This window comes from Lemur catta, chromosome 15 (genome assembly GCF_020740605.2).
Source record: "Lemur catta isolate mLemCat1 chromosome 15, mLemCat1.pri, whole genome shotgun sequence".
NCBI classification, from domain to species: Eukaryota; Metazoa; Chordata; class Mammalia; order Primates; family Lemuridae; genus Lemur; species Lemur catta.
The window spans coordinates 39,406,602-39,430,108 of NC_059142.1; the positions used below are offsets into that span (position 1 = coordinate 39,406,602).

The following is a 23,507-nucleotide window of genomic DNA, read 5'->3' on the forward strand; positions in this document are numbered from 1 at the left end:
CCAAATTGGGTGGGGCCCAGGAATCTGCATTTTAATAGGTTCTCAGGGAGTTCTGCTAGACATTCAAGTTTTGGGAACTCCAATACCCACAGACAGCAGACAAAGATTTCAAAAGAGGAAAAGCAACTGGGTGTTAGGAGATGGTCCAGAAATGTGATGACTACGAAGTAGTCTAAAAAGGACAGTGGCTACCCAGCCCCAGCCGATTGCTGATTATTGCCGGTGGAATGTTGGCCCAGGGTGCTCAGATGTCCTCAGTTTTTTAGAGAACATGGAATACGTTCTGGATTTTTATGTGACCTGTCCTGATTTTTAATGTTGACAATTAATTCGTATTTTGAAAATGCTGTGAGAGCCAAAAAATACATGTCTGGGGCCTTCAGTTTGTTTCCTGTGTGGGCTACAGGACAAGGTGAGCCCCTCCAGCCTGGGCTGTTTGTGGGCAGCCTAAGAAGTCTTGGGTTATGGAAATGCCAGCCAGAATCTTAAACCTATCCCTCTCTGGACGACATGGCTCTCGGGGTCTCAAGCAGAGACCTGGGAACTGGGACAGAAGAGCTCTCGGTATCACTAAGCTATCTCCAGAACAGAATCCTGCAATCTATTGTAGTGGACACTGAGATCCTGCCCAGTCTTGCCTCAGCCTTCACCTCCCAGGTTGGATCTAGGGCCTTTGCCCATCCCCTCTGCTTCCCCATCTCTACCTGCCTCCAGGTCCTGGGGAAAAAGTAGGACATCTCGTCTGCCCAGCCCAATGGGCGCCGCGGTCCATCTCATGCCTGCTGGGTTCTGCAGCCACAGGCGGCTCCCCTCACAGAGGGGGAGGGTGGGGAAGGTTTGGAAAAGGGGACAGGGTCAGAGGTGACCACCCTTTGTGAAAAAGTCCAGAAATACACAGCCAACCAGACCAGCTGGTGGCTGGTGACCTCGAGATAGGAGGCCAAGGGACCCAGTTCCTCCCTGGATGGCAGGCAGCAATGCCCACCCCAGACAGGCCTGGGCCCGGGGCCAGGGTCAGTGGAACGTGTCTGACCTGGACCGAAAACTGTGCCTTGTAAGGCTTGGGGTCGGGGGTGAGGCCTCTGGCACTGGGGAGGGCCCCAGAGGGTCAGGTTCTGAGGGGTAGGGAGGCAGCATGGAAGGTCTCAGGTCCAGGGGGGCGGCCCCCATTTCTGCTGTCCCCACAGTGGCCGGGCAGTGGACCTCAGCAAGTGTAGTATCCTGGAGGCTGGGTGGTGGTCTGGACACACAGGGAGAGATGCGTGGTGGCCTCAGCTGGGGACAAGGAGGGCCTGGGGGCCAAGCTGAGACTGTTGGATGGCCTGAGGGACACAGCCTGGCCTGCAGCAGACTCATCATGTGCCGCAGCTCCCGGCTAAGCTGAGACACTTCCTGATTGAGACGGGAGATCTGTTGGAAACACATCAAGCTGTTTCACAAGTGCCACAATAACCAAGTGCACCCCCCTCTACAGTTTACAAAGCTCTTTCACAACCACTTGCAACTCAGGGCCACCCTGGGAAAAAGGCAGGGCAGGGGTTATTTTTGCCTAGATGTAAATACCTCAGTCTCTTTCCAAAGAGGATTTGGGGCAGCAGATATTGCCATTAACTACCCCCTTTTATGAGATATAGAAAAATGTGCTCACAGAGGCCACACGACTGTGAAGTGACAGTGACAGCCTTACTTTAGACAATCCCATCATACAAGCTTAAGTGTCTATATTAGTGGTTTTCAAATGTTAGTGAGTACAGAATCAACTGAGAAACTTTTCAAAATGCAGATTCCTGGGCCCCACCCTAGATATTCCAAATTGAGTGAAAGGTCCAGAAATCTGCATTTTAATAGGTTCTCTGGGAGTTCTGATAGACACTCAAGTTTGGGAAACACTGGCTTAGAAGAATTGGGGGATGCATGGGGCAGTGAGCAGAGAAGCGGGATTTGCCCTTGATCTCGCAGAACAAGGGCTGGCCCCACCCCAGCCCCAGGGCCCGCCCCAGCCCTCTGGGAAGCCCGATGTTTATCAGAACAGAAGAAAGGCGGACTCCCAGAGGCTGGGCCCGCTCCCTCTGTGATGACAATTCTGAGATCCCTCGGGGAGAAGGTGAAGGCGGCACCTGGCATATGATCTGGGCTCTTCCTGGCCGGGATTCAGACATCTGGGTCCAGGTCCCCTGGGTCTGAGGACCTCTCAGCTTTCCTGTCCTCTGCCCCCCACATCTGCTTAGCTCTCATTTCCCAGGGCTGGGGTAAGGGGAAAGGACTTGAGCATCAAGACTTCGTATGGGCAAGTAGGGTCCCCGGCAGGAGAGACTCCCATAGGGGTGGAGAGGGAAGAGGTCCTCTTTTCAGGTGGGAAAGCCTGAGCCAGTTGGTGGGGAGGCGGGGAGGAGAAGCAACTGTTACTGAGCATCTGTGATGTGCCAGGGACTGGACCAGGCATATATGCACTCTCATTTCATCCTCAGGACTCTGGGAAAAATATAATATTATTCTCCTTATTTTTAGATGAGGAAACTGAAGTTCAGAGCGGTTGTGGGACTTGCCCAGGGTCATCTAGCTATGGTGAATATTTGAATTCAGGACTCTGGCTCCAGAACCTGAAATGCTCTTATATCAGGCACTTCTCTGATCCGAAGATGATATTCTCCAAGATTGGAGGGGAGGAGCCAGGCCAACCCACCTCCTGGTTCAGCCTGCAGACCTTCTCCTTCACCTCCTCAGCCTCAGTGGCCATTTCCCAGCTGGGCCTGGTCCCTGCAGGCAGAATAGGATGAGCGGATGCAGGTGAGTTCACGGAGCATGAACACCTGAGCCTGTTACTTGGGCGGGACCCCTCCTGTCACTGGGTAGGCAGACAGCAAGGGGAGAGAAAGCTCTGGGGTCAGGGATATGAGAAATCCAAACTCCTTAGGCTGGTTTTGAGGCCCTATAACTCCCCCAGCCTCATCCTCTGCACCCCCTAGATCCGGGTACGAAGCTTCTCTTTGGAACCTGAACACAACACAACATCCCTTTGCCTTTCAACAACTGTCCTGCTCCACCCTTCAAAATCCTACCTACCATTTAAGAAGCAACCCATGTGTCCTCTCCTCTAGGAGGAAGAGTTAGGGGCATCTTCCTCTCCTACCACAGAGTCCTGTTCTTGTCTCAGTCATGGTATTTAGCACCCAGTCCTGGGATTGTTTATCTGTTTACACAGGTGTCTCCCCTGCTAGCCTGATGTGGGCCAGGCCTGGCTTATCTCAGTATCCCCAGAAGGCCTGCTCCTGCCCAGGTGCCACACCCGGTGCATGGTAGGCTCCTACTATATGTGGGACGGCTGGATGAATGGGTAACTGAGTTGAAAGCTGGTCCTTACCTGTAGGGGGGGCCTGTGAGCGGGGCCTTGGGGGCTCAGGCCTCCTGCTGAAGCGGAATGTAGAGGCCTCAGCTGTGCAGCCAGAATCCTCAATGCCGTCCACTATCCTGGGGACAGGGCAGTGCTCATCAGCACCATCCGGAGGGGCAAGGGCCAGAGCAGGGCTGGCAGGGGCTGAGTGGGAGCAGCAGTGCCAGGGGCAGGGGCTGGGGTGGGAGCAGTGGCCAAAATGGGATGGGGTTGCAAGCTGTGGCTGGAAGGGTGGGGTGGGCAAATGGGGCAGAGACAGGAAGGACCACTGTTTGGAACCCTAGGGAGAGAGCCCAGAGAAGGTTCTGGAAGCCAGTAAGGGTATGGGGAAGGCAGGAGAGGCTGGTGTCTCACCGGGGACTGAGGTCCGGAGGTCCAAAGGTCCCCAGTGGGGGAATGAGAAGCTGTGGGGGCTTCCAGACAGCAGAACACCTGGGGGGGCCGTGAGGGGAGGGGCTGTGGCCCTGGCCAGCCAGGGCAGGGGAGGGGGATGGGGATAAGGAAGGAGAGGAGACCAGGGCCGAGAATGGGGGCAGCTCCTCGCCCAAAAGGCTGACCAGGGAACCCCGAGGCCGTGCCGGGCTGAGGTTGGGCAGCAAGAGGGGCCGGCGCGGCCTGGGACCACCCCCAGGCTCCGTGCCACCCTCGGCCTCTGTGATGGATGGCAGCGTCTTGTCTGAGGAGGAGCCAAGGCTTTCTGAGCGGGGCTGTGGGCAGAGGGGGCAGCTGATGTCGCAGGATAGTGAACAACAGACCCCTTCGCTAAGCAGCAGCCTTCGCCCCATCCCCTCCCCCTTCTCCCTGCAGCAGAGGAGCCGCGGAGAGGTCCGCCCCCCACCCTCTGTGCAACTCAGCCCGCCCAGGAACGGGGTGTTACCTGGGAGAGGCGAGGGGATCGGGAAAAGCGGCCAAGGCCCTGTGGGGACATAGTGGGGTTCAAGCCGACGCCCACCTCCCCACTGCCCTGGGGCAGCCCCTCGTCCCACTCCACAGTGTTATGGGGTTTAGAATGGGAGCCCTTCTGTGTAACTGACCAGACACCCCAACTCCAACTCAGAGGCACACTGAGTAGCAAAGGGAGATTGAAAGGCAGCAAAAGACACAGCCCCGGGGTAGAGTATACAGGCCCGGCCCAGAGCCTAAAGCAAAGTGGGCTCAGGAAACATTTGGGAGTGGAGAAGAGGAAGTCCCAGCGGACAATGCCCAGTCCAGAGAGGACTTGAAGGAGGAGCACAGGAGAGGCGCTGTTTCCAAAGGGAGGGTCCTGAAGGAGTCTGGAGTGAGGTTGGGTTGTGGTCACAGGAGGTAGGTCAGTAGAGTTGGAAGTGGAGGGTGGTGAGAGGTGGGCCATGGGGCTGGGTGATGGCCAGTGGAGTAGGGTCAGGGAATTAAACACATAAGGGGCATTGGAAGAGGGTGCCTGGGTTGAGAATGACATTTTCAGGGTGGAGGGACATGCATGAGCCTCTCTGGCCAAGGGAGGTCTGCTTTGAAGGAAGGGACCTTGGAAGGGGTGGAGGCCATAGGGGGTCTACTCACACTGGTGTCAGAGCCCTGGCGCAGGTTGAAGGTGAGGTCCCGGGGCAGGCCGGCCCGGAAGGCAGCCCCATACTCAGGATAGAGCCTCAGGACCTCAGCCAGCCCTTGGCTGCTCAGCTGCTGCAGGCCACAGTAGGTCAGTGCTTTCACATCAGCGCTGGTCTTCAGCACGCAGCTTGGGCCTGTCCCCCACCCAGGCTCCTGCCCCGGCTCAGGGATGTCTGCCCCAATCAGGTCCCCCTTCCCTGTGGGGAAGAGATGGGCATAGTCAGCAGGGGCGGTGGGACCAATAGGATATTAGGGGGAGGTGGCCAGTGGATTTGAGAGGTGGTCAGTGTGTTTGGAGGGTGGTTGAGGTGGGACAATCAATGGGATTGGTAATAATCAATAGAGTTGGGAAAGTGTCAGTAGAGGATGACACTGGCAAGGTTGGGAGATAGTCAGTGGAGGATCAATTGGATGATCAATAAACAATGGCCAGAGGGGTCAGCTGAAGGGTAAAGGTCAATGGAGTTTAGAGTCATTGGAAAAGGATGGACTGAGTTGGGGGACAGTCACTAGGGCAGGGTTGATGGGTTGAGGGATGGCCAAGGGGATTAGGGGAGAGTCATAGGGGAAGGTCAAAGGGGGATGGTGGTTGGTGAAGGAACCCAGAAACAGTACTCCTTGGCAGGAATTCCAGGTACCCACAAGGGGTGTGCTGTTCCCTAGACTCCTGACCATTCCCAAGACCTCTGGGGAGGGTTCCGGGGTAGCTGGTGGGCGGTGGTGGGGTCCTCACCCAGGATGGCCAGCACCATGTTGTCTCGGAGCACCTCAAGTGAGCCGGAGCAGACGTAGTAGTGCGCCTGCAGGGCGTCCCCACGGCGCAGCAGGTACTCGCCCGGAGCACAAAATGAGGTCTTGATGTGCAGCGAGAGGGCCCGCAGGCAGCCCCTGCTTGCTGCTCCGAACAGCGGCAGCTGCAGGATCTCCCGATGCAGGTGCATAGCAATGTCAGCTCTCAGCTCGTCTGGGAAGTCACGCAGTAACTGCATAAGGGGCATAGGTCACTCTGGCCATCCCCTTGCAGCTACTACTCGGGTCTAAAAATGTGCTGATCTGTCTTCAATGAGGGAGCCCCAACTTGCCTTCTGCTTTGAAGTCACCCATTCCGGACCTTCAGAGTGGCTTCCATGTGTCTAACCTTAATTTTGCTTGCTATGTGGACCTCCCAACACGGTGTCTGGGCCACAGACCAGGTCTTCCCCCATCTGTTCACTGCCACGGCTACACACACTGGTCACTCATGCATGTCCCGGTTACTCAACCCCACACATTCCAGAGCCATCCCTGGAGGGTCAGCCTTCAACAAGGAGTCAGGAGACTAGGAGTCAGCTCTGCTCTTAGATCCCTGTGGCCCTTGGGCAATCCAGTTCCACTCTCTGGGCCTCACACCCCCGTCTGCGAAACGCAGAGTTGTACTAGGTCTTGAGCATCACCACTGACCTCTTAGGGCCAAACTGAATGTTCACATCTCCATCCTGATATAATGGAGCCCCTCAGCCACTCTGGCATGTTGACCTCTCCCTCTTGTCCTGCCTGGGCTCCTCTGAGGGACTCCCTCCCTGTCCTCCTCCCACCGCTCCGACTGCTCTGTCCTCACTTCCTCCCCAGGCCCCTCTTCCTCAGCCTGCCCTCTCCTCTTCTCAATTTCCACACTGCCCCTGCATCATGGCAGTGGCAGCCCTCTGTCTCCTCACTGCCTGGGCACCCGGAGGCCTAACTCTGGGTCCAGACCTGATTTCCAAATACCTACTGGCCAACCTCTACCTGGACCTCCCCCACCCTCTTCGTGGCCCAACCCCTGACTCCCACGTTCGTCCCTAAGCCCAATCTTCCCCCTGGAATGCCTCCATCCCACCCCCTTGCCCGAGCCAGAAACCGGGAGTCACTCTGAGCTCCTCCCGGCAACCAGCTGGAGATCACCAAGTCCCATGGCTCCCACCCCCAGAAATACCTCAGCAATCCCAGATCCTGCCACCCTCCAGCCTAAACATTTTGTAGGATACAATGTAAATCCCAGGCCATCCAAGAGCTGGGCCTCCCTCCTTCCTCACCAGCATTTACGCCATTCCTGAAGGCTCACTGAACTACTTTCAGTTCCCTCAACTCCCTCTGCTCTTTTGGGGCACCACTTCCGGGCTTGTGTTCCCATTGTTCTTTCTGCCTGGAATGGCCTCCCAGTAGCTGGCGAATTTCCTTCTCATCCTTCGTGATGTTCCCTCTATTGTGTGACCCTCCATGACTTCTCCCCCCCAGACATGATCAGGGCCCTCCTGCACCCACATCCCTCCTTCTCAGCCCTATGCACTGTCCAGCTCTTTGGTCATCGCCTGCCTCCCTCACCATTCTGGGGTCTGAGGGCCAGGGCTGAGTGTGATCATCTCTAAGCTCCCTGTGTCCAGCACTGAGGCTGGCCCAAAGCAGGTGCTCAGGAAATGTCGGCTGAAGAGGCCTGAGCTCCCTTTCAGATCCCATATTCAAGTGCAAAGAAAAAGGGATTTGGGTGGGCACGTGCCCTTGTGCACAGCATGTCATCGCCCTGGGCCCCATGTGCCTCCATTCCAAACCCGAGAGGCGGCAACCCTTTCCCCCCTGCACTGCCATGCAGTGGGCCAGTGCTGGCTGGGGACCCTGCACACTACCTCGTTGGCGTCGATGCCGCTGTTGACAGCCCATGTGGTCTGGAAGTACTCAAGCATGCGCTGCTTGAGTGGTCGTGGCAGGCGGTGCACACGGATGAAGTCCTTGAGGTCCTTCATGCGGCTGTGGTAGAGCGAGCGGCGCGAGTACATGCGCTGGATGATGGCCGTCACATTCCCGAACACCACGGCGTGCATCAGGGCTGCAGCAGTGGCAGCGGGCAGCCGGTCAGGGGAAGCCACCCCTCCAGCCGCCTCCCCTGCTCCCAAACCCACCCTGTCTTGGATGGGTCTCTGGGTTCCTGGGGAGGGGCAGGAGAACTAGTGGGCTCCTGCGTGCCTACCAGGTGCTAGGTGCTAGGTAAGGGGTGGGGAATAATAGAGAGTTGTCCAGAGTTGGGTCAGACCCAATGCACCTCTCATACCACCCATTAGGTCATGAACTTGGGTTTCCCATCCCCTTCACAAGAGGCCAGGCCTGTTTGTAGCATCCCCCAGGGCCAGCACATAGTGGGCACTGAGGAAATGTCAATGGATGAATGTCTGGACTTGGGTAGACACCTTGCCCTCTCTGTGCCTCAGTTTCCCCATGCTCACACTGGGCTTCACAGAGGCCCCCTGGGGCGTGGCGGGTCTGGCCTCACCGCCTATGAGCATAGTGCAGATGGAGAAGATCTTCTCGGCGTCGGTGTTGGCGCACACATTGCCAAAGCCCACGCTGGTGAGGCTGCTCAGTGTGAAATACAGCGCAGCAATGTAGGCGCTGCGCCGCGACGGGCCGCCCGCAGAGCCGTTGACGTAGGGCACCTCCAGCCGCTTGCCCAGCTCGTGCAGCCAGCCTGCAGAGTGGAGGCATGGAGGAAGCCCTAGATGCGCCAGCGGTGGAGAACTGGGATTCCCCGAGCTGCTTGCACTTGACCTTGGGCCAGTATTTACACGGTCTGCACGGGGTGGCACAGGAAAGGTTTGGAGCAGCCTGTGCCTGTGCCTCCCACCATGAACTGGTTTCAGTCGCAGTCCAAGGCCACCAGCTCCCTACACTGCTGACTGCTCAGGGGTCCCTTAAACTCTGCAATATTTTATTGTGCACCTCCTGTGTACAAGGTGCTGGGACTTGACCAAGCCAGACACTCTCCCTGCCCTGGTGGAACTTAAAATCTGGAGGGGAGAGTGACATGAAATAAATCGTTACAGGTGGGAGGTGAGTTACTAAAAGGAAAATACTGTATAGGGTGTGTTAGGAATCCTAACAGGTTAGGGAGAGCCAACACAGTTGGCAGTAGGGGGGTGTGAGGGATGGTTCCTGGGGGGATCCCTTAGGACAGGGCATTTTGGTTGAGACTGCAAGGAACAGAAAAGTCACCTAGGTGAAGAGAGGAGAGACAAAAGAGGGAGGATTCCAGAGAGGAAAACAGCACGTTCAAGGCCTAAGGCGAGAAAGCAGTACATCCTTGGTCCAGGAGGGAGGCCAGCGTGGTGGCATCACAGGGAGCATGGGAGAAAGGGAAGCAGGTGGGGACAGAGAGGGTGCAAGGCTGCCCAGGGTGGGTACTGAGAGTGGACTTCCTTTGGAGGGCAGTGGGGAGCCACTGAAGGAGTCCAGGCAGGGGTGTGGCAGGTAAGCGTTGATTCTTGGAAGACCAGTTTGGCTGTGGTGAGGAGGGGTTGGATGGAGATGCGAAGGGGGCAGGGAGGTCAGTAGGAGGCTATTGCACGAGGCTGGGTGAGAGAGGGAGGTAGGTAGACAAGGAAGGAACAGAGGGTGGGGAGAAGAGGCCAGACCCAAGGGATAGCCAAGCGGTGGTATTGACGTGGTGGGCTAGGAGTGGAGTGAAGGAGAGGGAGGTGTCAGGGATGATGCCCCGGATCTGACATGCCTTTCAGGGGGACACTGAGGGCCTGGGGCTGTCTCCTGGCCAGTGGCCATTAAGCCTAGAGAAGGAGGGCTTGATGCAGGCGGAGAAGGGACAGGCCAGACTTTCTGGGCTTTGCACATGCTGCTCTCTCTGCCTGAAACATACCCGTCTGCCATCAGAGTGTTTCCTACACTGTATTTTGATCACCTATTATTGGTCTGGTTCCCTTGCTAGGCTGTGAGTTCCCCTCAAAGGCAGAGCCCTTGTCTGCAAATCAATATTCCCACGCCTGAGCCAGCAAGTGCTCAGTGCATGTTTGTAGGGTGAATGGAGGCATGTGGGATGGTGGGTGTGGGTCCTGGTGGGGGCATCAGCTTGGGGACAGGACAGATAAACAGATGGTCAGTGACAGTCTGGGGTCAGTGGCTCACCAATGTCCCAGAGCAGCGGGTCATTGGCCTCCATCTCCCGGCGCCCGATGACATACCAGATGCAGGCCATCCAGTGGGCAAGGAGCGCAAAGACCGACATGAGCAGCGTGAGCACCACAGCACTGCACTGCGAGTACCGCTCCAGCTTCTGCAGCAGCCGCAGCAGCCGCAGCAGCCGCACCGTCTTCAGCAGGTGCACCAGCGAGGTCTGCGGGGTGTGGTGGGGTGCGGGTGTCAGCAGGCACGGCTCCTTGGGGCCCTCACACCCTGTCCCCTCCCAGGGCCTTCCCACCAGACACCCTGGAGCCAGGGGAGGCTGCAGCAGGAAAAACATCCCCACTGTCCTGAGAAAGTGGCCAGAAAATGCAGCAGGGAGAGAATAATAATACAACAAATAGCAGCTAACACCTAATACTCCATAACTGCATCGGCACTGTGCTAGCGTTTGTAATCCTCACTAAAAAGTTTCAAAAAAAAAAAAAAAACACTTATGCCTTTAGTTCAATTATCACTGTAATTCCCAATTTGTAGATGAATAAACAAAGGCTCAGAGAGGCTAGTGACTTGCTCAAGGTCACATACCAAGGAAATGATGGAGTCACCCATTTGGGACTCAAGGTGGGTATGTTTGGGCTGCCTGATGCCAAAATCCATTTTGTGCTATGCTGCCTCTAAGCACTGTGGGATGGCGGAGGAGCCAGTCCTGGTCAGAGCCAGGATGATCTCTGCAGAGCGCCTGCTCAAAGCCTTAGCTAGGCACAATCAGCTGTGGACAGGAGCTAGTTGTCAATGATGACAGTTAGCAATGGTAATGGGGACTGCCCTGGAGACACGGGGAAGCATGGTGGAGTCAGGCCAGGCAAGAAGCTTGAGGACTGGGGAAGGTCTAGGGCCCCATCCCCTTGCGGATCAGCTGCAGACGACAGTCACAGAGAAGAGCTGAGAGCAGGAGAACAGGGACTGAGGGAGCCTGGGCTGCACTAGGGGACAATGGAGCTAATGGCACCTAGTAAGGGTCCTGTAAACATTTACTTAATATCACTGCCACTACTATCTTAATTGTAATTTATTAATACTTCAACTAGCCCTTCCAATCTTGGAAATGAGGAGGGAGCAGGTGGGGGCTTGTCTTCTGGGTGGGGGCAGCTTGGCTGCTAGGAGTGGAGGCTCCGGGGCAGTGCCCAGGAAACTTGGTGTGAAGGCACCTCACTGTCCCTTCTAGGGCCTCTGGGAGCATCCCCTGCACCCCTGGCCCTATGCTGCTCCTGAACCACCTTGTGCAATTATCTCTAATTTCAGGTGAAGAGCTGGGAAGGAGGTGGCTCTGATTTCCACGTGGACCCTCTCCAGGGTTTAATGCCTGCCCCCAGCTCCCAGAGCTCCTGGCTGCAAACTTGAGTCCTTCAGAGATTCCCCAGTCAGCTACCCTGGGCCCCATCCCTTTGGGGACTCTCCTCTCATTCTCATGGACTAGAACGTCCCAGGCCTGCCTCCATCTAGTCTGCAGCTCTGCCAGTGCCTACTCATCCTGTCTCTGTCCGCACCTCTCTGGCCCCCCGTGTCACTCCTCATCTCACCTTAAGCCAGACCATCCACTCAGGCACCCTGGCTACCTGGGAAGCAGGGTGGTATGTTGCAAAGAATACTAGAACAGGAGTCCGGAGATCTGGTTCTAATTGCCTGCCTGCCACTGCTAGCTGTGACTTTGAGCAAGTCACTTAACCTCTCTGAGCCCTTTCACCTACCTCTAGAAAAGAAGGATAAGAGAATCTGCCCTGAAGAGGTAGTGGGAGGCCCCATGTGATGATGCGTGTAAAAGAATGGGGTGAACTGCAAAGGGCTCCCAAAGGTACCGGAGGAGGGGGGACTGCCTGAGAGGAGGCACAGGGGCCTCTCTGCAGCTCTCTGTCACCCCAGCTGATAGTGCCTGGTGGGCACAGAGGGGTGGGTGCACTCCTAGGGACGGGTGGGGAGCTCTGCTCAGAATGGCTGGAGCCTCGGGGCAGACGTACACACATGCACGTGTGTGGGAACTTGCACACACGTGTGCACAGCTAGGAGCGGAGGCCCACAGCCCGTTGGCGGCTAGTTAAATCCGGCTTCGTGTAGGTGGTTTCCTGCTATAGCTGGGTGCAGCGGGGAGAACACACAAGGAAACTGCTCCCCACTTCCCTACCCAACAGCCGAGGGGGTCTGGGGACACAGGGCAGGACTGCCTCACCCTGGACTTGAGAAGACCTGCCATCTGCCAGCTGGGTCCACAACTTGCCGCTCAGGGCACCTCCAGGCAGTCCCCAGGGAGCTGGGAGGACACAGGTGCTGGCATTCTGTGCTTCCAAATCCACCCCACAGCCTCTACCTTCTTATCTTGGCTTACTATGCTCCCCCCAAATGCTCTCGCTCCTCATCTCCTGCCAGCCGGTTCCTACTCACCCTTTAAGGTCTAGCTCTGCTCCCACCTCCCGCAGGAACTCTTTCCAGACCACTCCAGCCTCTGCCCAGCTGAGGTGCTTTTGTCTCCCAGGTGCTGGCTAGATTTCAGCTTGTCTTTACGCATGCTCAGGTTCCAGCCTAGAACTCCAAGGTCAGCCCAGCCCCCATGCAGCAATATGTGGGCCCCATCCTCTCCCCCCGCCGATCACCTCTTCTGTCCCTGGCGTCCCCTCCAGTATTCCTGTCCCGCCACCAGTTTAGTTGCTTAGAGTCTGAATCTATGTTCCCTTTCCCCACAGTGACCAGGCCCCGCACAGTGCTCTGCAGACAGCTAAATGCTCATCAGTTGTTTGTTAAATAAAAATGTGAAAAGTACCACTCATTGGCATCAGACCAATGCCGCCTTGGTAGCCATAGTTAGCTTTTCATTTGTCTCAGCTTCCCTCAAAGACTGTGAGCTGAGCTCCCAGGAGTGCAGACCCTCTCGGATTCTCCCAGTACCTAGCACAGGGCTGTGCCCATGGCAGGTGCCTGGTAACTATTTGCAGATGGATTCATGGGAAGGGCTGCATCTGGGTTTGGGGTTGGGGCCCTAATGGGAGAGGCTGGGCTGAAGTTGGGAGGCTAGGCGGCATGGCAGGATGGGGGTCACTCACCACGGTGATGTTGAAGACGTAAAGCAGGTCAAAGGGCAGAGCAGCAATAAGGTCGACAAAGAACCAGGTGGCCAGGTAGTGGAGGCCAATGGAACGAGGAGCAGAGATCACCTGGCCGGACTGGGACACATAGGTGGTGCGGAAGTTCAGGATGATATCTGGGGGTGCAAAAAGCTATTACTAGGGGGTGCTGGCCTGGGGCCAAGGAACTGGGAAAGCTGGGAACAAGCCTTGGAGAGCCAGAATGGAGGGGAAGCAGGAATGGAGAGGACAGCTTGGGCTTCTGGTCCTTAGGAAGGAGAGGTCACAAGGATGAAGGCTGCAGGGGTCAGGGGCCAGGGCACATGGGCCTCTGGGACTTCAAAGACCCAGAAAGGGGAGGGCTCTGAATGCCGGGGTCCTGCAGGCCCAGGATGGAGTGAGGCTTGGCCGAGTGGGTCCCCCCCAGCCCACCCACCAGGGTGGGTGAGGAAGAGGGTCTGACCCAGGATGAAGAGCATCTCCACGGCAATGTCGCTGACAAGGGTGTGTCTGGAAGTGATGGGAGAGTCGTCATCGCCCGAGAAGCAGACATTGTAGGGGACGGTGACCGCAACGTAGAAGGTGGCGAGGAGGATGAGGCCATCCCAGATGGCCTTGGGGACGCTGTAGTGCAGGAGGAGACAGCGGGCGCCCCCCACGGAGGCCACCTTGTACTCGGGCACTGATGGCTTTGGCTCAAACACATTCTAAGGAGAGACGGGTGCTGGTTGGGGACACTTCGGAGAAAGAGAGCCAAGGCTGGGGGGAGGCAGAGGCAGGGGCAGGGGAAGGTGGACACTGCAAGGGCAACCATGGGAGGAGATAGAAGGCACAGGAGCGGGTTCAGAGGCTGGCACTGACATTCTTTCCTCCTGCCAATCTACTGCCCAGGCCCCCTTTTGAACCAATCATGTTTTGTGGGGGATATTTATAAGGCTTGGCTCTCACCCTATTTGAGAAGGAGATTATGACAGATCGGGCACAGCTGCACACCCCTAACTTGAGGGGTCACTAACTTTTCCCTCAAGTTCCTCCTGGTCAATGGGGGCTTTCTCCCTAGGACCACAGCAGCTTGTGATTTCACCCCCCCCATGATTTAACCCTGTCACCCAGGGGTGGGTGATGTAATTGCTGCTAGAGCCCCATCCTGTGACATCATCAGAGCAATGTCCATCACCTAAGGAAGCAAGGGAGGCCGGAATGGAAGGAGGTAGGTGGGGGACACAGAGTGGAGCAGAGAGTGGTACATGGGAAATGGGTGGACAGAGGAACAAGCCCATGGATGGAAACAAGACAGGGAAATGGAGAGACCAGCAGGGGTGCCTCAAAATCAAGGCTGGAGGACTTGGGAGAGGTTGGGATGGGACTGAGACTCACATTATTGGCCTTCATGCCTCCCTGGCCCCGGCGGCCAAAGTGGCTGGTCAGTCGGTGTAGGACAGTACGGCTCTGCCTTCTGGCAGACTGAAGTTTTGACCTGGCTCCTCTCCTGCCAACGGAGTTTTCTGTTGGGCAAAAACATGTGGCGATAAGTTAGGGTGCATCCCATGAGGCTGCGCAAGGAGAGATTTTGTGTGACCTTGGGCAAGGACTTCTGACTGTTCATGCCTCCTGCCCAGACTTGCAGTTACCATGATTACTGTCCCCATGGCCTCCTTGGGGGCCAAGTCCTGAGCTTCCACTCTGAGTGATGTCCTTGAAGGAAAAGAGGAACAGTACGACCTCCCCCATCTCATTCTTGATGGGCAGCATGTCCAGGAGGCACCAAAAAGCCGAACCTGCAGGCGTGGAGAGAGGGAGGGAGGAGCGTGAGCAGTCCCGTGGCCCGCCTATCTCCCCAATCCCCCTTGGTTGCTAGACACAAAGAGCTTGGCAAATGTTTAGAACTGAAAGGAACCCTAGAGATTCTGTCAGCTGAGCCTTCATCTTTCAGATGGGGGAACTGAAGCCCAGAGAGGGTCAGAGACGCACTCAGTCACACAGGCAGCTCGTGGCAGTGTGAGCACGAGCACCCAGATGTCTACTGTGCCCGGTGCACACTGGGTAAGGCCCAGGGTCTGGGCAGGGCTACAGGGCAGGTCCCGGCCCTCACCATCCTTGCGGTAGAAGCAGATTTCAGCCCGGTGCTCTTGGTGGCCCTCCAGGGCTTTGTGTAGTCGTTGCAGGGCTGGCTCACTGGTCTCTGGACCGTAGAGGAAACGGCAGCTGCAGGTTTTCTGCATGACCTCAGTGCGACCGTAGCCTGTGAGCTCGCAGAAGCCGTCGGAGCAGTAGACAATGGGAAAGCCCCGTGGGCCCTGTGCGTTGGCCAGCAGGAAGTTGCTGTCTGTGGGAAGAAGAGGTCAAGGTCAGCACAAGGCCAAGAGTGGAGAAACAGCTCCCAGGTGGGCAGCACCTCCTTAATGTAGTCAGGGGTCACAGAGCCAGAAGCTTCTCATGCTTCCATGTGGTTTCTAATCCCCCTCTGGGATATTCTGAAATGGGAGTAAGAAGAGATAGAGCAAAGGGACAAGCACTCAGTAGTGGCCTAGAACTGAAGCAGGGACTACTTGGGGGTTGGAGAAGGAACCCCAAGAGCTTATGCAATCCATCTCCCTGCCTTCAAGCTAGTGAGCTGCCAGTGTAGAAGGTAGCATAGCATGGTGAGTAGGAGGCTGGGCTCCTGCACCCCTCCCCTGCCACTTACTGACTGTGTGTCCTTGGGCAAGTTAATTATCTCTTCTGTGCCTCAGCTTCCTTATCTGCAAAATGGGGCATAGTAGACCTTCCTCACATGGTTGTTGTGAGAGTTACATGAGTTAACTTGGAGAGAACAAGTCCCGGCACATGGTAAGAGCTACCCTCAGGAAGTGAAATGATTCCCCAAATCGCTTGGCTTTCAAAGCCACCATCTTGTCATCCCATTACAGAGTGAGTAGGGCAAAGATTCTGGTGCTATCACACCCATTTTACTGACAGGAAACCAAAAGGCAGAGATTATCCAAACTCACAAATCTCCTTAGTGAGGGGGGAAGACAGTGATGAGTAGTGTCTTCCTTCCCTGCCTTCCAGGAAAGGTTCACTTTTTAGCATTCCTTTAGCTATTTTCAGGGGGTCTGTCCCCAGTGCTCAAAGTCTGACATATTGAGGGTGTAGCTCCAGCCACCCCCAGCAGCAGAACCTGAGCTGGCTCCCTCCAGCTCCAGTGGGTGGGAGGCCACAGGGGGGCTCCTGTGGGCCATCCAGGGACAAAGTCTCAGCTAAGGGATGGGGCCTGAGACACAACCAGTCCTGTCTGGGGTGACTGTCTGGGGGCTGATGGGGACACTGAAGGTGCCTGGGAGGCGCTGGGCTCTGGGCACAGCCTCCTTCTTCTATCCCAGGGCCTGTTGCCCCGGTGATGGGCGCTATGGAAACAAGGGAGGTGTGGGGGGAGGGGGGGAGGCGGGTAGAGCCCCGCTGCTCGGTTCCGCCCTCGGGTGCCGCTCCCCCACCCTCTAGATCCCGGCCAGGGTTCCCAGGGGAGGCAGGTTCCAGTGTAGGAAGAGGGAATGGCGGGAGAAGAGGCGGAGAAGGAGTGATGCGGCTGTCCAAGGTGCTGAACCCGGAACCCAAGCTGGGGTGGGCGAGCAGGAAGTTCCCTCCGTCGCACGGACCGCCCCCCTCCTCCTGCCTCACCCACTTCAGACACAGACGCCCCACGATTTGGGGGCGTGTGACCTTAATCCAAGCTGGGTCCTGCCAAGTCTGATCTTCTCTCCTTTTTTATGGAGGAAGTGGGGGCTGGAGTCGTCTGGGAGTGGACCCCAGAACGCCCAGCCACTTCGTCCGTCCCACTTCCATGTCTCGAATACCCCCATACACGCCCCCAGCACCGCGCTGCCCGGGAGTGGGCGGCTCCCAAGGCCCCTCCTCTGTTTTGCTGCACAAAGAGCCTCTCCTGCCTCGAGTCACACCCCCTAACCTCAGCTCCCCCGACACCCGCCCCCCGTGCTCTTGCCCCTTTCCCCTCCTCCCCTCGCAGGGCTCTCCCGCCCCCCCCCCCGTTCCTTCACAAGAAGCGGCTTCGGGAGTTCCTAGACCCTCAACTCCATCCTCTCTCCTCGCCGGGGGTCTCACCACATCAGGAGACCCGAGCCGGCCCCCAAGGATACTTGGTCTTCAGCTTGTGCCCCCAGCCCCAACCTCCGCCCCACTCACGCGTGCCGTCAAAGCGGGTGGCGATGGTGTCCAGGAAGGTGTTTTGCGGGGCCAGCAACCCCTTCATGACCGGCATGGCCCTAGGGCGCGGGTTCGAGGCACGGCGCCGGGGAGCGTTCAGCGCGGCCGGGCCGGAGGGGGCGCGCTGCCGGCGGGGCCGGGGCGCCCCATGCGCCCGCCTGCCTCCTCCCCTCCTCGCCGCCGCTGCCGCAGCCTCCTCTCCGCTCCGAACCCCGCAGCTCTCGGCTCCGCTCAGCACCGCCTGGGTTCCCCCCTCACCTCCCCACGGGCCAGGTTCTTCCCCTTGGGCTCGGCCCGCACCCGCCACGTGGCCCCGCACGGGGAGGGGCCGCTAGCGACACCCGCAAACCCCTGGGCGGCCCTCCTCCCAGAGGGGAGCGGCCCACGCGTGTCTCTCGGGGAGAAAATTCGGGACACGCCCACCGGGAGGGGGAGGCCTGAAGTGGTGGGGCGGGGCTTGAACGGCAGACACGCCCTCTTTACTGTTGGTCACGCCCCCACACGTGGTTCCCTGGCTGCTCCTTGTGGCTCCACCTGGTGGGTTTTCCCGCGTGCCGCCCACGCTGGGGCTGGTGTCTGGTTCACAGTGCCGCCTGCTGGAGTTGGGCTATTTCGCGGCACCCCTAGCCTTGTTGCTCCAGTGTGAGACTGCAAGGGTTAAAAGGCTAGTTTTGATGGTGGAGAATTCATGACAGGAAGATTTGGAACCCCAACTCCTAAAAAGCACCACTAACTCTCGCCTTCTGCCTCAGTTTGCCCAGGGCATCTTGGCGAACTCTGCCTCTGAGCACAGTGGGCTGGAATGAAGAGAGCTCTGGAGTCCACCGGGTAGAGACCCGGCTCTGGACACTAACTGTGTGACAACCTCTCTAAGCCTCACTTTCCTCATCTGTAAAATAGAGCTAATAATTCTTACCTCATGCAGTTATTGTTAGAATTTAATAGCATAACGCATGTCGTTGGCACAAAATAAGTGTCTTGGAGGGCAATGGCCTCCCTGTTTTCCTTGTTTCCACCATGTTGATTTAATCTTCTCTGCTGCCCTTCAAGTGGAAGAAAGGTTGGAGGTTCTGGAGGCAAGTTTGGGACTGAGAAAGATAGTTTTGAGATGGCAGAGTCATGGTTTGCAAATCTCCATGGGCATAGAGGTGAACTTTGATCTCTGTCTTCTCCAAGATGGGACCAGTGCAGCAGGAAGAGGGACCCAGGTGAGACTAGACACAAGACTTTCTCACTACCTATGCAGAAAACTATTGAGGCAGCTAAATGTGGTGGCAGAGAGTAGCTGCTTCCCGGGATAAACCAGCTAAAGCCAGTGAGAGTGGGTGAAGAAGGTAGGCTAAATGGTCCCCACCCTCACTCCCAGGGTCTAAGCTGGGCATTATCTGGGATGTTAGATCAATAAAAATGCCACATCTTTCTGTGTCTCTACCTTTGGATGTTATATCAGTTTTCTAGGGCTGCCATAACAAAGTACCACAGCCAGCATGGTGGCTCGAGCCTGTAATCCAAGCACTATGGGAGGCCAAGGTGGGAGGATCACTTGAGGCCTGGACAACATAGCAAGACCCCATCTCTAAAAAAAATTAGCCAGGCATGGTGGAGTGCACCTGTAGTCCTAGCTACTTAGGAGGCTGAGGCAGGAGGATCGCTATGATCCTACCACTGCACTCTAGCCGGGGCAACAGAGTGAGACCCTGTCTCGAAAAAAACCAAAAAAACAAAAAACTCCCACAAACGGGTGGCTCAAACAACCGAAATCGATTGTCTCACAATTCTGGATGCCAAAAGTTCAACCAAGATCAAGGTAAAGGCAGGGTTGGTTCCTTCTGAAGGCTGTGAGGGAGAATCTGTCATATGCCTCTCCCGGAGCTTATATTTGGTGTTCCTTGGCATGTAGAAGCATCACCCCAATCTCTACCTTCATGTTTACATGGGTTCTCCCTGAGTGCATTTGTGTCTTAATTCTATCTTTTATAAGGACACCAGTCATAGTGTATTAGAGGCTCATCTACTCTAGTATGACCTCATCTTAACTAATTACAGCAGCAAGGACCCTATTTCCAAATAAAGTCACATTCTGAAGTGCCAGGAGTTAGGACTTCAACATATGAATTTTGGGGGAACAGAATTCACAATAACAGGTGTCTTCGGCTAGAGGTGCAGAAGAAATCTTGCCCTACCCTTACTTAAGAACTTCCCATGACTCTGTTACCTACAGAATAAAGTGCAAAGCCCGATGATGTGTGAGGGCCTTCACAGTCCTGGCTGTACGGACTTAACCGCCTCCCTTCCAGAGCCTCACCGCTCCCCACACCCTGCACCCCACGCCGCAGCCACTCTGGACGATTCATTCTTGAAGCTCATATTCTCTGCCTTTTCGGCAGGCAGGCCCGACTCCCACGGCTACCCAGCCGGATCCCGCTCCTCCGCGAAGCCTTCCTTGCTCCGCTGCCCCTCCCGGGTTACAGAATGACTAATAGAGCATCGTCGGACGCATTTGTCCCGCGTCCAAGCATGCACATGTGAGGTTCACTCTGCACCCCAAGGCCGTGCACTGGAGCTCCCCAACCAAGAGCGTTCCAACGGCGCACGGGCTGAGGCTGGCGCCCCAGAGCCGAGCTCCCAGGGCCTCAGCCTTTATGACTCTCAAGACGCTCTCCCGCCCCCTGGAGGGCCGGACGCGACCACGCAGGAAGAGAGACCAGCTACACGAACGGAGACTCGCCTTTATTGCCGTTTTGCTGGGGGCTGATGCCAGGTGGGCAGAGGGGAGAGGGCAGGGCCAGGACAGGGCCCGAAGAACGGCTCAGACCTCAGACGGTCCCTCAGGCGCGACGGAGGTGGCCGCCGCGGAAGGACAACGGCGCCCGGGACAGGGGCGCAGCGCTGGCTCTGCGCCTGCGCGGCGGCCCATGGTCAGGATGCCGGCGGCGTGGTTGCCGCTGGCCTGCAGGAGGCGGTGCAGCCGGCCCTGGAGACCCGGGGGCCCGGGTCGTCGCTTGCCAAGCGTGAGGATGCCTGCCGCGTGATTGCCCGCGCCGTGCAGCAGCTCGTAGAGGCGGCAGGAGCACGTCTTCTGGCGACAGCAGTCGGGCAGGGGCTGCGCGGCCGCGCCCGGCGACAGCAGCGCGGGCGGCAGCAGTAGCAGCAGCAGCAGTAGCGTCACGGCGGCCCAGGAGACCTAGGGAGGCGGAGACAGGGCTCTGAGGGTCCCTGCGCCTAGGACCCGCCAGCGGGCTCCGTGCCCCCTCCGCGTCTGCGCTCCTCCCTCGCCGCCGTGTTCCTTCCTCTGCGCCCTTGCTGATATCTGGCTCCTTTACCTGCTCCTCCTTTAAGACCCAGCAGAGCATCTCCTCCAGGAAGATGCCATTTGAGACCCACTGGGCAGAATGAATCCCTCTCTCTTCTGGATACCCTTAGTCCATTGTACCCCCAGTAGAGCACTTACCACTCCACCTGCAAACGGGCGTGTCTGACTCTGTCTGCACCAGAAGTTGTAAACCCAGGAAAACAGAGACCCTACTGAGTACCTCCCACTCCCCATCCACAGCAGGCAAACACGTGGAAATTGGGGACCGGCAGGACTCCCAGCTGTTGTCTCATCTGCCTGCTCCCTTGCAGGGGTAACTGAACTCCATGGCTTTGGACCAGTCTCCTACCTTCTCAAGGGTCACAGCCTCCTCCCCTGTACACTGGGTATTAATTCCTACTGTGCACGGCTGCTGGGAGGAGGAAATGAGATGACAGGTGCCAACATGGTACCTGACATAGTAATGTTCAATAACCATGAGCTCTTAGGAGAACAGGGCACAACCCAATGTTAGCCAAGGCAGACTCGGCTACGGGTGTGCCCAGTCTCCTGCCTCAGAGCACACGTGGGCAAAGACTAAGAGTAGACACCTCTGGCCTTTCTTCTAGCCCCCTAAGCAAGCACTCTCCTTGCCTCTCTGGTGTGAGTCACCCCTCGGTCCCTGGGCCTTTACCTTTGTGGAAGGAAGGTTCATAGTGTCTGGAGCGCAGGGTGGGGCAGCCAAGAAAGGAGGTGTCTGCGGTGGTCCAGATAGCCAGGAACCTTGAGGCCGTCTACTGTGACCCACTACCAGGGGCTTGGGGTTTATAGTGCTCTGAGGTGGCGGGGAAGAGACGGGCACTTGCGTCTACTCCGGGGCCAGACAAAGGCAAGTCTAAGATTAGCGTTGTGCAGGGGGGCCGTCTCCAGGCCAGGCCCAAGGAATGGCCGCTGAGGCGTTCAGAGGCTGGGGTTGGATCACTGTGCCCCTGGTCCCCCCCTTGTCTGTCTGCCTGCTCCCTGGAGATGGGCCGGTCTCTGGGCACTAATGAGGCCACCTTGCACCGAGGAATCCAAGAGCACAAAAGAGGCCTCAGCTGGGGCGCTGGCCTGGGACAATATGGGGGGAGGGCAGCTGCTAATTAGGAACAGGAAAAGAGACGGTAGTGAGACCCACTAGCCACATTGTGTGTGTGGTTGGGGAAAGGACAGACACTCAGCAGGTCTCGCCTCCTGTCCTTGTTGCTGCCCCAGGGGTCTGCCAGGCTCTGGGGCCTTCTTCCTCCATTGAAAAGGTTACCTAGCTGCCCTTCCTTTTCCCAGCTGTCTCCTTCCCTTCTGCCCCTTCCGCCAAGATGGAAAACCTTGAAAGCCCAGCCTGGACAGTGAGAGGAAAGGAAGCCCAAACCAAACCCAGTTTCTGCCAGAAGCTGGTGGAAAGCGTCTACTTCCCCAGCTTTCCCCCTGGGTCACGTTGCATGGAGGGGAGGGATGTAGTTCTGCTACAGCAAGTGCTACAGCGGGTGGTCCCGAGGACAAACCAAGCTGCACATGGAGAGTCGGAGAATCAAGATTTATTTGCCAGCCAGCTCAGAGGCGTCTCGTCACCAAATTCTGAGCCCCGTCTACCCAATTTTGACTACTTTTATTCAGTTGGGGTGGTCCGAGGGGTGGGGTCTCAGGTGACTAATGCCTGCCAGGTAATAGCTTAGTTGATGTGTCAGGTAATAGGTTAGTATTATGTTGATGTACCAGGTAATAGGGTAGTTGATGCACCAGGTAATAGGTTTAGCGTTATGCTGATGTGCCAGGTAATATATTAGTTGATGGGCCAGGTGATAGGTTAGTATTATGCTGATGCGGGTCTTCCGTGAGGGGTGGGGGTCTCTTGTGGCTGCTGTGCCAAGTTATAGATGGGGCTTTTCCTTATCAGTTAGTCCCACTCCACCAACAGGGAGTGAGCCATCGTGATGTGAGGGACACATGTCATCTCCAGGCCTGTTTACTGAGCTCCTGCTCTGTGCCAGGCCTGGCACTGGGCGTGGGAGCAACTGTGCACAGGACCTGGCCCAGTTTCCCAGGAGCTCCTAAGTCCAGGTGGGAGGCAGTTTGGGCATAACGATAGTTCGGTGGGGGAAAGGACTATTGCAGACCTTGGCAAAGTTGAGCCAATCACTGCTGCCTGGGGCGGGCCAGGGGGGCCTCTAAGGCCGTGCATGAGAAGTAGCTTTCTAGCAGGTAAGGGTGGGGGAGAAGGCATTTCACAGAAGGCACAACTTGAGCAAAGGCCTGGCTGTGACAGAGCATAGCTCCGTTAGGATGGGGGTGTGGGGTCCTCATAGCCCAGGCCTTTTCCCCAGCAAGGGGAGAGAGGCAGCTGGACAAGTAAGTGGGGGCCAGGGTCACAGGGTCTTATAGGCCAAGCTGATTGGTCTTAATCCTGTGGGGGAGGGGAGAGCCTTGGGAGGATTGTAACAGGAAGTAGTCCTGGGGGCTGCTGATGTGAGGGCAGGGTGAGTGTGGGGCAGGGGCCTGGATGTGGGGACACGGAACTGAGAAGCAGGGAACAGGTGTTGCCTTTACTTCGGGGGAGCTGCAGGGCTTTGGGCAAGCACCCCAAGCTTGTGGAGGCTCAGTTTCCCCACTGGTAGGGACAGTTAGCCCAGCTGGTCTCTGGGGTCGCTTCCTGCTGTGATGCTTTATGACATGAAGTGTACTCCCCGCTTTCCTACCACGGAAGTGATCTGTGGGTGCTGGGCCAGGAAAGGGACCAGTGCTAAAGGAGGGTGGGGGAAGTTGGGGAACAGCCCCTCTGCTGTTAGGTTACACTTGGGATGCGGGAGGCAGGAGGAGGTGAGTCTGTGTCTGCCGGGTTGACCTAGGACGGCTGCTGTGTGCACATACCCAAGTGGGGCAGGGAGAGAGCCCAGGCTGCGGCCGGAGCAGAGCGAAGGGGACCGCTGCATGGTTTCCCCTAAGCAGACTCTGAGGCAAGAATCTGGGT

The 23,507-nt window shown here is 57.0% G+C and overlaps 2 protein-coding genes across 2 annotated transcripts; both read right to left on the reverse strand.

The window, feature by feature from the left end:
• Nucleotides 1-600: 600 nt before the first annotated feature.
• KCNH4 (potassium voltage-gated channel subfamily H member 4) lies at nt 601-17,266 on the reverse strand. Its single transcript, XM_045526563.1, has 16 exons — nt 17,191-17,266; nt 15,104-15,337; nt 14,643-14,789; nt 14,389-14,516; nt 13,475-13,718; nt 12,991-13,148; nt 9,902-10,109; nt 8,259-8,453; nt 7,618-7,817; nt 5,712-5,961; nt 4,931-5,175; nt 4,269-4,307; nt 3,746-4,098; nt 3,362-3,468; nt 2,684-2,757; nt 601-1,410 (listed from the first exon to the last, which is right to left on the reverse strand). The coding sequence occupies exons 1-16, from the start codon at nt 17,264-17,266 to the stop codon at nt 1,015-1,017; spliced, it is 3,054 nt and encodes a 1,017-aa protein (XP_045382519.1). The 3' UTR covers nt 601-1,014.
• A 2,660-nt stretch (nt 17,267-19,926) lies between these two features.
• On the reverse strand, nt 19,927-21,305 carry HCRT (hypocretin neuropeptide precursor). The gene is made up of 2 exons (XM_045526567.1): nt 21,198-21,305; nt 19,927-20,395 (listed from the first exon to the last, which is right to left on the reverse strand). The coding sequence occupies exons 1-2, from the start codon at nt 21,216-21,218 to the stop codon at nt 20,021-20,023; spliced, it is 396 nt and encodes a 131-aa protein (XP_045382523.1). The 5' UTR covers nt 21,219-21,305; the 3' UTR covers nt 19,927-20,020.
• Between the last annotated feature and the right edge of the window lie 2,202 nt (nt 21,306-23,507).

Coding starts and splice junctions, on each gene's coding strand:
- KCNH4 (XM_045526563.1), bottom strand. CDS start 17,266: ATGCCGGTCATGAAGGGGTTGCTGGCCCCGCAAAACACCTTCCTGGAC. Junction 14,790..15,103: donor CTGCTTCTACCGCAAGGATG/GTGAGGGCCGGG, acceptor CCACGCCTGCAG/GTTCGGCTTTTTGGTGCCTC. Junction 4,099..4,268: donor GATCCCCTCGCCTCTCCCAG/GTAACACCCCGT, acceptor CTCTGCCCACAG/CCCCGCTCAGAAAGCCTTGG.
- HCRT (XM_045526567.1), bottom strand. CDS start 21,218: ATGAACCTTCCTTCCACAAAG. Junction 20,396..21,197: donor TGAACCTTCCTTCCACAAAG/GTAAAGGCCCAG, acceptor CCGCCTCCCTAG/GTCTCCTGGGCCGCCGTGAC.